This window comes from Zalophus californianus, chromosome 11, assembly GCF_009762305.2.
Source record: "Zalophus californianus isolate mZalCal1 chromosome 11, mZalCal1.pri.v2, whole genome shotgun sequence".
NCBI lineage: Eukaryota > Metazoa > Chordata > Mammalia > Carnivora > Otariidae > Zalophus > Zalophus californianus.
The window spans coordinates 99716655-99733087 of record NC_045605.1 but is presented as its reverse complement, the minus strand read 5'-3'; the positions used below and the strand labels follow the sequence as shown (position 1 = coordinate 99733087).

Genomic DNA, 16433 nt, shown 5'->3' with positions numbered 1-16433 from the left:
CCATTTACACTTAGGGCTAATTGTGTGAGAGTAACCATTTCGGTTTGCTTTTATTAATATTAGGACATATCATTTAAGATTGTTTGCTTCTTTGTTGTATCAACTGAGACTCTTAGGAAAGGAATATGTTTTATTTACTTTTTGATTAATTTATTTATTTGAGAAAGAGTGAGAGTGGGCTGGGGGGGCAGAGGGAGAGGGAATCTTTTTTAAAAAAATTTTTATTGTTATGTTAATCACCATACATTACATCATTAGTTTTTGATATAGTGTTCCATGATTCATTGTGCATAAAACCCAGTGCTCCACGCAGAACGTGCCCTCTTTAATACCCATCACCAGGCTAACCCATCCCCCCACCCCCTCCCCTCTAGAACCCTCAGTTTGTTTTTCAGAGTCCATCATCTCTCATGGTGTGTCTCCCCCTCCGATTTACTCCCCTTCATTCTTCCCCTCCTGCTATCTTCTTTTTTTTTCTTAACATATATTGCATTATTTGTTTCAGAGATACAGATCTGTGATTCAAGACTCTTGCACAATTCACAGCACTCACCATAGCACATACCCTCCCCAATGTCTATCAACCAGCCACCCCATCCCTCCCACCCCCCACCACTCCAGCAACCCTCAGTTTGTTTCCTGAGATTAAGAATTCCTCATATCAGTGAGGTCATATGATACATATCTTTCTCTGATTGACTTATTTCACTTAGCATAACACCCTCCAGTTCCAACCGCGTCATTGCAAATGGCAAGATCTCATTCCTTTTGATGGCTGCATAATATTCCATTGTGTATATATACCACTTCTTCTTTATCCATTCATCTGTTGATGGACATCTTGGCTCTTTCCACAGTTTGGCTATTGTGGACATTGCTGCTATAAACATTGGGGTGCATGTACCCCTTCGGATCCCTACATTTGTATCTTTATGGTAAATACCCAGTAGTGTAATTGCTGGATTGTATAGTAGCTCTATTTTCAACTGTTTGAGGAACCTCCATACTGTTTTCCAGAGTGGTTGCACCAGCTTGCATTCCCACCAACAGTGTAAGAGGGTTCCCCTTTGGGAGAGAGGGAATCTTTTTTTTAAAAATTTTTTATTGTTATGTTAATCACCATACATTACATCATTAGTTTTTGCTGTAGGGTTCCATGATTCATTGTTTGTGCATAAAACCCAGTGCTCCACGCAGACTGTGCCCTCTTTAATACCCATCACCAGGCTAACCCATCCCCCCACCCCCTCCCCTCTAGAACCCTCAGTCTGTTTTTCGGAGTCCATCGTCTCTCATGGTTCGTCTCCCCCTCTGACTTCCTCCCCTTCATTCTTTCCCTCCTGCTATCTTCTTCTTCTTCTTTTTTCTTAACATATGTTGCATTATTTGTTTCAGAAGTACAGATCTGTGATTCAACAGTCTTGCACAATTCACAGCACTCACCATAGCACATACCCTCCCCAATGTCTATCACCCAGCCTCCCCATCCCTCCCACCCCCCACCACTCCAGCAACACTCAGTTTGTTTCCTGAGATTAAGAATTCCTCATATCAGTGAGGTCATATGATACATGTCTTTCTCTGATTGACTTATTTCACTCAGCATAACACCCTCCAGTTCCATCCACGTCGTTGCAAATGGCAAGATCTCATTCCTTTTGATGGCTGCATAACATTCCATTGTGTATATATACCACATCTTCTTTATCCATTCATCTGTCGATGGACATCTTGGCTCTTTCCATCATTTGGCTATTGTGGACATTGCTGCTATAAACATTGGGGTGCACATACCCCTTCGGATCCCTACATTTGCATCTTTGGGGTAAATATCCAGGAGTGCAATTGCTGGATCATAGGGTAGCTCTAATTTCAACTGTTTGAGGACCCTCCATACTGTTTTCCAGAGTGGTTGCACCAGCTTCCATTCCCACCAACAGTGTAGGAGGGTGCCCCTTTCTGGGAGAGAGGGAATCTTAAAAGACTCCAAGCTGAGCATGGAACCCAGTGCAAGACTGAGTCTCATGATCATGACATGACTTGAAATGAAGAGTTAGACACTTAACTGACTGAGCCACCAGGCACCCCTAGAGCAGCTGTTACTTTAAAATAGTTTGTGGGTAGACAAGAACTGAAAGGTAATAGGTAGAATTATAGAACAAATAATTGTCAATATTGTAGGAACAAAATCATAAAACCTTCATATGTAGGCAATGAAAATTTTATATACAGAATGGATATCTCCCACTCACATAGGTATCTGTTTTGATTAGGGGAAACTAATGAAACAAATCATTTGGGTAATTAAAGTGTAAAAAATTTGGTTATTTGTGAAAATAGTAAAACACAGATGGTTTTCAATTCAGGCTTAGTTGACATAACAATGCTTCAAAAGTGTGTTGAGAACAAACATCTGAAATTAGAACATTGAGCCTTTTTTGAGAAGATAATCAGGTTTCATTAAAGGAAACTATGTAATATATTATATGGATGTAAGTCATTTTCATATTCATACCATATTTCATACCTCACTTTGCTGGTAAGAATAGCTCAGTGATGGTCAATATTGTTGACTTATGAACTGAAAGAAAGAACTTCTCTGCCTACTAATCAAGTGGAAGTGAGTTCTTGAGTGAGACTGAACACAGGCTCTGCTTAACTGTAACAGAAGACTTCTGGTGATGTATTTCCCAACAGTCACTATTTCCTTACAATGGTCCCATTTATTTTTTCCATTAGGATTATCACTTGGTCCCATGCTATGCATACATAAAAAATTTTACTGTTACTCCAGAGAATTGTATTCAGATACAACCAATATGGGTTGCTTTTCAATTGTTTTTGAGATTTTTTTTTCATTGGGAGACTGTCAAAATAGACTTTTTCTCCATTGTACCAAGGTTTCTCATAAACACTGCTCTCAAAGCCTGTTTCGCATCTTTGTTCCTCAAGCTGTAGATAAATGGATTCAACATGGCATTCACAAAGATACAAACCATGGCCACAATTTTCCCTTGTTCAACAGACTGCTCGTTTGCTGGTCTCAGACACGTGCAGAATAGGGACCCATAGAACATGGTGACAGTGGTCAGGTGAGAGCCACCGGTGGAGAAGGCTTTGCACTGCCCTTCGCTGGAATGGATCCTCATAATGGTGATGAAAATGAAAATATAGGAGATGAGGTTGATGAGTAGGGAACCAGTGAGTTTAGTCCCTGCAGACACAAACAGGGCAGTCTCCTTTATGTAAGTGTCAGAACATGTCAACATGAGGAGGGGTGGGTCAGCACAGTAGAAATGGCTGATGCTGTTGGGTCTGCAAAAGGACAAGTGAGAGGTCAATATTACCTGCATTGTGCCCACCGTAGCACCCCAGAGATAGGGAAAAGTGACAAGGCAGGTGCAAAGTGACCTGGACATTCTGCTGTTATAGTGCAGGGGATGGCAGATAGCCATGTACCTGTCATAGGCCATGGCACTGAGCATGTAATACTCAGTAAAGAACAGTCACAAAAACAAAACACTGGGCCAGACACCCCATGTAGGAAATGGTTTTCTTCTCAGAGAGGAAATTAACAAGCATCTGAGGAGAGAGATTAGTAGAATAAAAAATATCCACGCATGCTAAGTGGGTGAGGAGAAAGTACATGGGTGTTTGCAGCCGGGGAGTGAGTCTGATTAATGCAATCAATCCAAAGTTCTCTGTCAGTGTGATGAGGTAAATCAGGAGAAACCACAAAAAGGATGGGCTGCAGCTCTTGTTGGCTGGTCAGTCCCAGGAGGATGAACTCAGTTGCCTCAGTGCCATTGTGTGGGGCAAGTATGGCCATCTTCATATTCTCTAATATGGAACAATCTTTCAGATATAAAAACAGAAATAAATTATAGGCATTTCAAGAAGAGACAAAGTAAATGGGCACTAACAAAAACTGGTTTTGAAAAGAGAGGTTTAAATAGGTTGTTACTTCCCCCAGAGATGGAAAAGTTTCAGTAGTTGCCATCAGGTGGTTGGTGATGCTGATGAAGTGGACAATATATTTGAAGTTCATGCACCAGCTGTGCTGTCTGCTTTGCCGCTCTCACCTTCCCTCGCCTAGAACATATGGAATTTAATTTAGTTCATTGATGTCCCTAATTAGGCTATAGGATCAGAATTTTTGACACTCAAACATGACTACTGCCATAGTCTGGTCATGACATAAATGCTTAGTCAGGGAATGAGAAGAAGGGGTGACTCTCTGTAGACTGGTTGTATTGTTGTCTGCAAGGGCCAACCTTTTGTAATTGGAGTAGCATATACTCTTGAGAGCCTGTTGTGTATTTATTGATGTTCAGTTTCTTCCTAATTTCTTCCTTATCTTCCTATAGCAACATACCTCTCCTGGCTCTTTGGTGATCTGTCCCTCTTATCTCTTTTGTTCCAAACCTGTCGTTGATGGTCTCAGTTGTTTTTCACCTAATAATATCCCTTTCGATCTGATGGTCTCTTTTTATCTCACTGTATCCCAATTTATTTTATATTATATATGTCATATTCATATTTCATTTTATCTCATGCCCTTGACTTCACACCTGATATCTAAACTATCAGGAAGTCTTGTCTGCTCTACCTTCAAAAGATTACACATTGAATCTTAGAACAGCTTGTCAGCAGTTCCTCTGCTGCCACTTAGGTCTAAGATAAAAGTCTCCCTCCAGTCCTTTTTCTCATGCCACATTGTCCTTCTAGCATTTTTTGAACATGTTGAACACAATCCTACCTCAGGGCCTTTGCATATACTGATCTCTGCCTTGAAAGTTCTTCTACTAGGCCTTTGAGTGACTTATTTCATCACTTCATTTAGATCTCTCAAGTTAAGCTCCATTCCAAATAGCTCTTTAATCATGGCTCATGATCTATTTTTACTCATTTATCACTTTTGAAATTATTTATTTACATAAATAGTTTTTATTTACATATTTTGTTGTCTATCCTCCATTAAAATGTTAACCACAGGAGGGCAAGAACTTTATGTGTGCCCTATCCCTAGAACCTGGGCCAGTGCCTGAATCAGTGCCTGAATCAGTGGATACACAATAACCCTTAGGTGAACAAATGGATAAATCAAAGAGGTAACTTTGCCAACTCACATCAGCTGATTTTTCATGATGTGTAGATGTCTTACCTCCCTGATGTACCAGTGGAGACTGAGTTACTACAAAAATTATAGCTGCCATGTAAACAATGTACAAGACGAAGCACAATTATGGGTTTGTTTTTATAACATGAACTAGTGATAATAGTACTGACCTAAAACCTTGAAAATTGTCAATGAAAATTTGCAAGTTGGACTGTTGGAAACAGATAGAAGTTGACTCAGGACTGAAAAAATGAGTTACCTTTAATTTTGTAAGGCCAGGAGGATATTAAAAGTTCATACTTTTAAAGAATAACTCCATTGCTTATTAAAATAATATATTCACAAATATAACTCTTGTATCAGTGGTTATCAACTCTAGCTTGACACTGGGTTCCAATGTGGAAGTTTTGATAACACCAAAACTTGGGTTACAGATCAATTCAAGTGGGGTACACACATTGGCATATTTTTGAACAAGTTTTCCACATGATTTTAATGCACAGTGTTGAAGCACTGAAAGAGACAGTTGATATGATCTGTTTAAAGTAAATAAAAGAGGTTTATCATAGGATTTTACCCATGTTTTACTGAGAGTTTATACCTTCCCCTTACAGAGCATCCTGAGGTATTACCACAGAGTTTGCTTAAGTATAGCAAACTTGCCATCATCAATGCACACAAAATATTTCACAATTAGCATGAAGAAGGAAGTACCCCATCCTCTAACTTTAACCTTGATAGCACTCTGTTGGTTTTTGAAAGTTTGAAAAAAGAGGATCTTTCTGAGAGTCTCCATTACCCTGACTTAAGTTTTCTTGCATTCAGAAATATAAGGAAAAATAAGTAAATTTTCTTATTAATTATCACACCATTTTATTATTTACTACACAGTCCAGGGTTTTCTTTCTGGGATACGCATGGAGAAACACCTGTTGCAGAAGTAATTTGATATAGTTATATTTCAAATTATGAGCTGAAGTGAAAGAGTGGGAGAGAAGAACTCATGTGTTCTTATTCTTACTAAAGTATTCAGTGTTTTAAAAATGCCAGCGCAGATCATGTTGAAAAGCATCAAAAATTTTTTCAGTCACACATCACACTCCATAGGCTGCCATGCCAGGGGCCTCCACCAGCTGGATGCATTCCAAGTTGTTAGGAGACCCTCCCTCCTCGTCATTCAGTGTTTTTCTTTCCTTTTTTTAGTTTTTTTTTTATTATGGTATTTTAATTACCATACCTTACATCATTAGTTGTTGATGAAGTGTTCCATGATTCATTGTTTGCGTATAACACCCAGTTCTCCATTCAGTACATGCCCTCTTCAGTACCCATCACCAGGCTAACCCATCCCCCCACCCCCTCCCCTCTGGAACCCTCAGTTTGGTTTTCAGAGTCCATCAACTCTCATGGTTCCTCTCCCCCTCCTATTCCCCCCCTTCATTCTTCCCCTCCTGTTATTTTCTTCTTTTTTTTTTAACATATAATGTATTATTTGTTTCAGAGGACAGATCTGTGATTCAACAGTATTGCACAATTCACAGCGCTCACCATAGCACATACCCTCCCCAATGTCTATCACCCAGCCACCCCATCCCTCCCACACCCCACCACTCCAGCAACCCTCAGTTTGTTTCCTGAGATTAAGAATTCCTCTTATCAGTGAGGTCATATGATATATGTCTTTCTCTGATTGACTTATTTTGCTTAACATTACACCTTCCAGTTCCATCCATGTCGTTGCAAATGGCAAGATCTCATTCCTTTTGATGGCTGCATAATATTCCATTGTATATATATATACCACTCCTTCTTTATCCATTCATCTGTTGATGGACATCTTGGCTCTTTCCACAGTTTGGCTATTGTGGACATTGCTGCTATAAACATTAGGGTACATGTACCCCTTCGGATCCCTACGTTTGTATCTTTGGGGTAAATACCCAGTAGTGCAATTGCTGGAATGTATGGTAGCTCTATTTTCAACTGTTTGAGGAACCTCCATACTGTTTTTCAGAGTGGCTGCACCAGCTTGCATTCCCACCAACAGTGTAGGAGGGTTCCCCTTTCTCCACATCCCCGCCAACATCTGTAATTTCCTGACTTGTTAATTTGAGCCATTCTGACTGCTGTGAAGTGGTATCTCATTGAGGTTTTGATTTGGATTTCCCTGATGCCGAGCGATGTTGAGCACTTTTTCATGTGTCTGTTGGCCATTTGGATGTCTTCTTTGGAAAAATGTTTGTTCATGTCTTCTGCCCATTTCTTGATTGGATCATTTGTTCTTTGAGTATTGAGTTTGATAAGTTCCTTACAGATTTTGGGTACTAGCCCTTTATCTGATATGTCATTTGCAAATATCTTCTCCCATTCTATCGGTTGTCTTTTGGTTTTGTTGACTTTCTTTTGGTTTTGCTGTGCAAAAGCTTTTTATCTTGTTGAAGTCCCAATAGTTCATTTTTGCCTTTGCTTCCCTTGCCTTTGGCAATGTTTCTAGGAAGAAGTTGCTGTGGCCAAGGTCAAAGAGGTTGCTGCCTGTGTTCTCCTTTAGGATTTTGATGGACTCTTGTCTCACATTTAGGTCTTTCAACCATTGAATCTATTTTTGTGTGTGGTGTAAGGAAATGGTCCAGTTTCATTCTTCTGTATGTGGCTGTCCAAGTTTCCCAACACCATTTGTTGAAGAGACTGTCTTTTTTCCATTGGACATTCTTTCCTGCTTTGTCCAAGATGAGTTGACCATAGAGTTGAGGGTCCATTTCTGGGCTCTCTATTCTGTTCCATTGATCTATGTGTCTGTTTTTTTGCCAGTATCATACTGTCTTGATGATATTCTTCGTAGAAACGTCGCCAAAGGCAAGGGAAGCAAGGGCAAAAATGAACTATTGGGACTTCATCAAGATAAAAAGCTTTTGCACAGCAAAAGAAACAGTCAACAAAACCAAAAGACAACCAACAGTGCTTTTCCTATTCCAAGAGAAAGATTAGTGAGAAAATGAGAGGAATGAGGATAATCCAAAAGAAGACAATGATTAAATGTATAAAATCATTACAGTTCAAGTAACAGAATTACTGAAAAGAATCACAATCATGCTTAGTGTAGGTAGGAATCTAAGGTCAATGAACAATGCAGGGAGAAGAATACAAAAAAAATTCAAGCCTTAAAGAATCTTTTCTGAGAACTTTATTTAGATGGGATGCTTCCGCTGAAAAATCAATAAAATCTATTGCAATGTTGGGCAGGGACACAGTAAAGAAGGACCACTTGGCTGTCTCGACGGGTAGGGCAAGTAACTCTTGATCTCAGGGTGGTGAGTTCCAGCCCCACGTTGGGCATAGAGTTTACTTATATATATATATATATATATATATATATATATATATATATATATATATATATATATATATATGGGACATTGCTCCAGTGGCTAAGTGGGCGGTGGAACCCTCGCAGGACAGTGTGGTTTCAGGACCCTCGGGGTCACAGAAAGACTGGGGGTGCCTGAGTGTGACAGAGCTACCAGGTATCGGAGCGGGGAAGCCAGCGGCAGAGACAGAGCCCAGGCACAGGCTCTCAGCTCGGGGTTCCATTAACCGTGATCCATGGAACAATCGGGCCACTGCTCCTCCAGCAGGGAACTAACAAGTGGCAGATCCAGGGAGACTCCCCTTCCTCCCCTGGGAGGAGTGGCGCGGGAGCACACTGCAGGGATCTGCTGGATTTGGAGACTCCACATGGGGTTGGGTGCCAGAGATAGAAACGGTCTGTCACAGGCCGGGTGAGCACGGAGTGCGGACAGAGACCAGGGACACGGGAGTGACTAACTGCTTTTCTCTGGGGGCTCACTGAGGAGCAGGGCCCCGAGTTCTTGGCTCCTCTGGGGTGGAGACTGGGAGGCCACCATTTTCACGCTCCTCCTCCAAAGCTGTACAGAAAGCTTGCAGGGAACAAAAGCTCCTGAGAGCAAACCCGAGCAGCTTGCTTAGCCCAGACCGACAAGGTCGGGGCAATTCCGCCTCCAGCAAAGACATCTGGGAACCACGGCAACAGGCCCCTCCCCCAGAAGATCCGCACGAACAGCCAGCAAGCCAAGACCAAGTTTACCGATCAAGGAGAACGGGAGAACTCCAGCGCTAGGGGAATACTGCACGTAGAATTCATGGCTTTTTTTTACCATGATCATTAGTTTTTCAAAGTTAATTTTTTTAACTGTTTTTTTTTTTTAATTTTTCTTTTTCCCTTTTTCAACCAACATCTTATCAATCCCTTTTTTAAAAAAAACATTTTTTATTTTTCATTTTTAGAGTCATATTTTATCCCTCCATAGTACTTACCCTTATTTTTGGCATATACATATAAGTTGTTCTCTCGTTAAAATTTTGAGATACAGTTTCTTCTAACAGATCAAAATATACCCCAAATCACTAGTGTATGGCTTTGTTCTAGTCTCCTGCCTGATCACATTCTCTCCCTTTTCTTTTTCTTCTATTTCTTTTTTTTAAATCTTCTTCTTTCTTTTTTCAAACAACTTCTTATCGTATGAATTCCTTTTATAAATCTTTTATAATTTTCATCTTTACAGTCATCTTCCATCCCTTCATTGTATCAACCCTTATTTTGTACATATATAAGTCTTTCTTCCTTTAAAATTTTAGGAGGCACTTTCTTCTAACAGACCAAAATACGCCCAAAATCAGTGTGGCACTGATCTATGCACTAGCCTGATCATATTTGATCATATTCGGTTTTTTCGTATTGTTCTGTTTTTGTATTTATCTTTATCTTTTCCTTTTTTTTTTCTTTCTTTTCTCTTTCTTTTTTCTTTCTTTCCCTTTCTTTTCCCCTGGTTTCAGGTCTTTTCTGATTTGTATAGATTATATTTGCTGGGGACGTTGTTAACCTGTTCGCATTTTGTTCTCTCATTCATCTATTCTCCTCTGGACAAAATGACAAGATGAAAAAAAATCACCTCAGCAAAAAGAACAAGAGATAATACCATCAGCCAGGGACCTACTCAATACGGACATTAGTACGATGTCAGACCTAGAGTTCAGAATCATGACTTTAAAGATCCTAGCTGGGCTTGAAAAAAGCGTGGAAGTTATTAGAGAAACCCTTTCTGGAGAAATAAAAGAACTAAAATCTAACCAAGTCGAGATCAAAAAGGCTATTAATGAGGTGCAATCAAAAATGGGGGCACTAACTGCTAGGATAAATGAGGCAGAAGAGAGAATCAGTGATATAGAAGACCAAATGATGGAAAAAAAGAGGCTGAGAAAAAGAGAGAGAAACAACTACAGGATCACGAAGGCAGAATTCGGGAGATAAGCGATACGATAAGACGAAACAACATTAGAATAATTGGGATCCCAGAAGAAGAAGAAAGAGAGAGGGGGGCAAAGGTATATTGGAGCAAATAATAGCAGAGAACTTCCCTAATGTGGGGAAGGAAACAGGCATCAAAATCCAGGAGGCACAGAGAACCCCTCTCAAAATCAATAAAAATAGGTCAACACCCCGACATCTAATAGTAAAACTTACGAGTCTCAGAGACAAAAAGAAAATCCTGAAAGCAGCTCGGGAGAAGAGATCTGTAACCTACAATGGTAGAAACATTAGATTGGCAACAGACCTATCCACAGAGACCTGGCAGGCCAGAAAGGACTGGCATGATATCTTCAGAGCACTAAACAAGAAAAATATGCAGCCAAGAATACTATATCCGGCTAGGCTGTCATTGAAAATTGAAGGAGAGAGAAAAAGCATCCAGGACAAACAAAAACTAAAGGAATTTGCAAACACAAAACCAGCCCTCCAAGAAATATTGAAAAGGGTCCTCTAAGCAAAGAGAGAGCCTAAAAGCAGCATAGATCAGAAAGGAACACAGACAATATACAGTAGCTGTCACCTTACAGGCAATACAATGGCACTAAATTCATACCTTTCAATAGTTACCTTGAATGTACATGGGCTCAATGCCCCAATCAAAAGACACAGGCTATCAGATTGGATTTAAAAACAAGACCCATCAATATGCTGTCTGCAAGAGACTCATTTTAGAACCAAAGACACCCCCAGATTGAAAGTGAGGGGGTGGAAAACCATTTATCATGTTAATGGACACCAAAAGTAAGCTAGGGTGGCAATCCTTATATCAGACAAATTAGATTTTAAACCAAAGACTGTAATAAGAGATGAAGAAGGACACTATATCCTACTTAAAGCGTCTATCCAACAAGAAGATCTAACAATTGTAAATATCTTTGCCCGTAACATGGGAGCAGCCAGTTCTACAAGGCAATTAATAACAAAAGCAAAGAAACACATTGACAACAATACAATAATAGTGAGGGACTTTAACACCCCCCTCATTGAAATGGACAGATCATCTAAGCAAAAGATCAACAAGGAAATAAAGACTTTAAATGACACACTGGACCAAATGGACTTCACAGACATATTCAGAACATTCCATCCCAAAGCAACAGAATACACATTCTTCTCTAGTGCCCATGGAACATTCTCCAGAACAGATCACATCCTAGGTCACAAATCAGATCTCAACCAGTACCAAAAGATTGGGATTATTCCCTGCATATTTTCAGACCACAATGCTTTGAAACTAGAACTCAATCACCAGAGGAAAGTTGGAACGAACTCAAATACATGGAAGCTAAAGAGCATCCTACTAAAGAATGAATGGGTCAACCAGGAAATTAAAGAAGAATTAAAAAATATTCTTGGAAACCAATGAAAATGAAAATACAACTGTTCAAAATCTTTGGGATGCAGCAAATGCGGTCCTAAGAGGAAAGTATATAGCTATACAAGCCTTTCTCAAGAAACAAGAAAGGTCTCAAATACACAACCTAACCCTACACCTAAAGGAGCTAGAGAAAAACAGCAAATAAAGCCTAAACCAGAAGGAGAAGAGAAAAAATAAAAGATCAGAGCAGAAATCAATGACATAGAAACCAAAAGAACAGTAGAACAGATCAATGAAACTAAGAGCTGGTTCTTTGAAAGAATTAACAAGAGTGAGAAAAATAAAAAAGAGAAATGACCCAAAATCAACAAAATCATGAATGAAAGAGGAGAGATCACAACCCACACCAAAGAAATACAAACAATTATAAAAACATATTATCTGCCACTATGCCAGCAAATTAGATAACCTGGAAGAAATGGGTGCATTCCTAGAGATGTATCAACTACCAAAACTGAACCAGGAAGAAATAGAAAACCTGAACAGACCTATAACCACTCAGGAAATTGAAGCAGTCATCAAAAATCTCCCAACAAACAAAAGCTCAGGGTCAGATGGCTTCCCAGGGGAATTCTACCAAACATTTAAAGAAGAATTAATACCTATTCTTCTGAAACTGTTCCAAAAAATAGAAATGGAAGGAAAACTTCCAAACTTGTTTTATGAGGCCACCATTACCGTGATCCCAAAACCAAAGACCTCATGAGAAAGGAGAATTAAAGACCAATATCCTTGATGAACATGGATGCAAAAATTCTCACCACAGTACTAGCCAATAGGATCCAACAGTACATTAAAAGGATTATTCAGCACGACTGAGTGGGATTTATCCCTGGGCTGAAAGGTTGGTTCAACATCCACAAATCAATCAACGTGATACAATACATTAACAAAAGAAAGAACAAGAACCATATGATCCTCTCAATAATGGAGAAAAAGCATTTGACAATGTACAGCATCCTTTCTTGATCAAAACTCTTCAGAGTATAGGGATAGAGGGTACATACCTCAATATCATAAAAGCCATCTATGAAAAACCCACAGCAAATATCATTCTCAATGGGGAAAAACTGAGAGCTTTCCCCCTAAGGTCAGGAATGCGGGAGGGCTGTCCACCCTCACCATTGCTATTCAACATAGTATTAAAAGTCCTAGCCACAGCAATCAGACAACAAAAAGAAATCAAAGGCATCCATATTGGCAAAGAAGAAGTCAAACTCTCACTGTTTTCAGATGATATATACTTTATGTGGAAAACCCAAAAGACTCCACCCCAAAAGTGCTAGAACTCATACAGGAATTCAGTAAAGTGGCAGGATATAAAATCAATGCACAGAAATCAGTGGCATTCCTATACACCAACAACAAGACAGAAGAAAGAGAAATTAAGGAGTTGATCCCATTTACAATTGCACCCAAAACCATAAGATACCTAGGAATAAATCTAACTAAGGCGGCAAAGAATCTGTACTCAGAAAACTATAAAATACTGAGGAAAGAAATTGAAGAAGACACAAAGAAATGGAAAAATGTTCCATGCTTATGGATTGGAAGAACAAATATTGTGAAGATGTCAATGCTGTCTAGAGCAATCTACACATTCAATGCAATCCCTATCAAAATACCATCCACTTTTTTCAAAGAAATGGAACAAATAATCTTAAAATTTGTATGGAACCAGAAGAGACCCCGAATAGCCAGAGGAATATTGAAAAAGAAAAGCAAAGCTGGCGGCATCACAATTCCGGACTTCCAGCTCTATTACAAAGCTGTCATCATCAAGACAGTATGGTACTGGCACAAAAACAGACACATAGATCAATGGAACAGAATAGAGAGCCCAGAAATGGACCCTCAACTCTATGGTCAACTCATCTTTGACAAAGCAGGAAAGAATGTCCAATGGAAAAAAGACAGTCTCTTCAACAAATGGTGTTGGGAAACTTGGACAGCCACATACAGAAGAATGAAACTGGACCATTTCCTTACACCACACACAAAAATAGATTCAATGGTTGAAAGACCTAAATGTGAGACAAGAGTCCATCAAAATCCTAAAGGAGAACACAGGCAGCAACCTCTTTGACCTTGGCCACAGCAACTTCTTCCTAGAAACATTGCCAAAGGCAAGGGAAGCAAGGGCAAAAATGAACTATTGGGACTTCAACAAGATAAAAAGCTTTTGCACAGCAAAACCAAAAGAAAGTCAACAAAACCAAAAGACAACCGATAGAATGGGAGAAGATATTTGCAAATGACATATCAGATAAAGGGCTAGTACCCAAAATCTGTAAGGAACTTATCAAACTCAATACCCAAAGAACAAATGATCCAATCAAGAAATGGGCAGAAGACATGAACAAACATTTTTCCAAAGAAGACATCCAAATGGCCAACAGACACATGAAAAAGTGCTCAACATCGCTCGGCATCAGGGAAATCCAAATCAAAACCTCAATGAGATACCACCTCACAGCAGTCTGAATGGCTAAAATCAACAGGTCAGGAAATGACAGATGTTGGCGGGGATGTGGAGAAAGGGGAACCCTCCTACACTGTTGGTGGGAATGCAAGCTGGTGCAGCCACTCTGAAAAACAGTATGGAGGTTCCTCAAGCAGTTGAAAATAGAGCTACCATACAATCCAGCAATTGCACTACTGGGTATTTACCCCAAAGATACAAATGTAGGGATCCAAAGGGGTATGTGTATCCCAATGTTTATAGCAGCAATGTCCACAATAGCCAAACTGTGGAAAGAGCCAAGATGTCCATTAACAGATGAATGGATAAAGAAGGAGTGGTATATATATACACAATGGAATATTATGTAGTCATCAAAAGGAATGAGATCTTGCCATTTGCAGCAACTTGGATGGAACTGGAGGGTGTTATGCTGAGCAAAATAAGTCAATCAGAGAAAGACATATATCATATGACCTCAATGACATGAGGAATTCCTAATCTCAGGAAACACACTGAGGGTTGCTGGAGTCGGGGGTGGGTGGGAGGGATGGGGTGGCTGGGTGATAGACATTGGGGAAGGTACGTGCTATGGTCAGCGCTGTGAATTGTGCAAGACTGTTGAATCACAGATCTTTACCTCTGAAACAAATAATGCAATATATGTTAAGAAAAAAAAGAAGAAGATAGCAGGAGGGGAGGAAAGAATGGGGGAAATCAGAGGGGGTGACAAAGAATGAGAGCCAATGGTCTCTGAAAACCAAACTGAGGGTTCTAGAGGGGAGGGGTGTGGTAGGATGGTTAGCCTCGTGATGGGTATTAAAGAGGGCACGTTCTGCGTGGAGCACTGGGTGTTATGCACAAACAATGAATCATGGAACACTACATCAAAAACTAATGATGTAATATATGGTGAGTAACATACCAATAAAAAAATAAAAAAAAAGAAAAAAATGTATGAAATCAATAAAGCCGTATGGAAGGGAAGATGTTTTCTTGTGCCAAATTCTTATGCTCTAGGCTTTGGAGGTGGAAAACTTAAAAGGGAAGTTAGATGTATGGACTTTTTGAAATCCAAGGACTAGCTAATCTCAACATGTAAGCTTATTCTAAATCTTAGCTGTGTTGTGAAAAGGATCTGTAACTACGTTTGGGATGGTTGCAAGACCTGACCTTCTAATACATTACCAGTCACCTGCTGTCTAAGTCTGCCTGTCTATGGTTTTGTCTTAATGTGGCAATTCTTATTATAATCACTACTAATTCCATTTTTATGTTCAAAAGAGAAGATAGTAGTAAATCAAACAATATTTATTAGGAGTTCTTGATTTTCAGAACTGTCAGACTTACCTGTGGAAGGATAGTGATTTCCTAGGCTCCTGGAAGGCCGCCAAAGTAGAAATATTTATACCTGAGTGATTAACTCTGGATGACTCATGCCTGAAACCTTCATTAGGAAATCACCTATGGGACATCCTTGGGACTCCCTCTGGGGATGTTTACAAAAGACAAAAGTCATTTCTTAATGGATGGTATCCTAATTTATGGGTCAATCTTTAGATGCATGCAGTAACTTTTATTAAATGCAAAAACGTGGAGTACCAATTTCTGTATTGAGATTCTTTCTAAGGTACGAAAAAGGTATTGCATTCTTTATAATGAAGAGGTCTTTGCCATGATTCTGCTCATCATATCCCCAGCTGGAATAGTTTTTTCCCTTGTGAATAGCACTGGTGGTTTTCTCTGTCTCTATTGTGGTCCTAACCTCCTTTTTTCCCATTTCTTTTACAGGACAGTCAGTGCTCTGAGGACAGAATTAATGTAAAATCCATTTGACATCTCCTGAAGAGATCTATACAACGTTTTGGGTGCACAGTTAATGTTTAGTGAAGAGTTACTGATGAATACCCGAACAGTGATGCTAAACAGAAGGTTGTGACTTAGGGTTCCATGTAAACAGCAGCTTATCTCATTTTCATTAGTAACCTAAGATCATTTCTTCTTGTGAATTAGATTGCAAGTTGTAGGGAATAAGTGTTTAGATTCTCAGATCTCATTGAAAGGTTAGTTTGAATGAAACAGGTTCAAG

At 39.5% G+C, this 16433-nt stretch overlaps 1 protein-coding gene across 1 annotated transcript; it reads right to left on the bottom strand.

The window, feature by feature from the left end:
• Positions 1-2855: 2855 nt before the first annotated feature.
• On the bottom strand, positions 2856-3829 carry LOC113913556 (olfactory receptor 5M11-like). Its single transcript, XM_035723138.1, is given in 3 exon segments — positions 2856-3498; positions 3500-3733; positions 3735-3829. Coding segments are annotated over 3 exon segments (972 nt in total).
• Positions 3830-16433: the final 12604 nt, after the last annotated feature.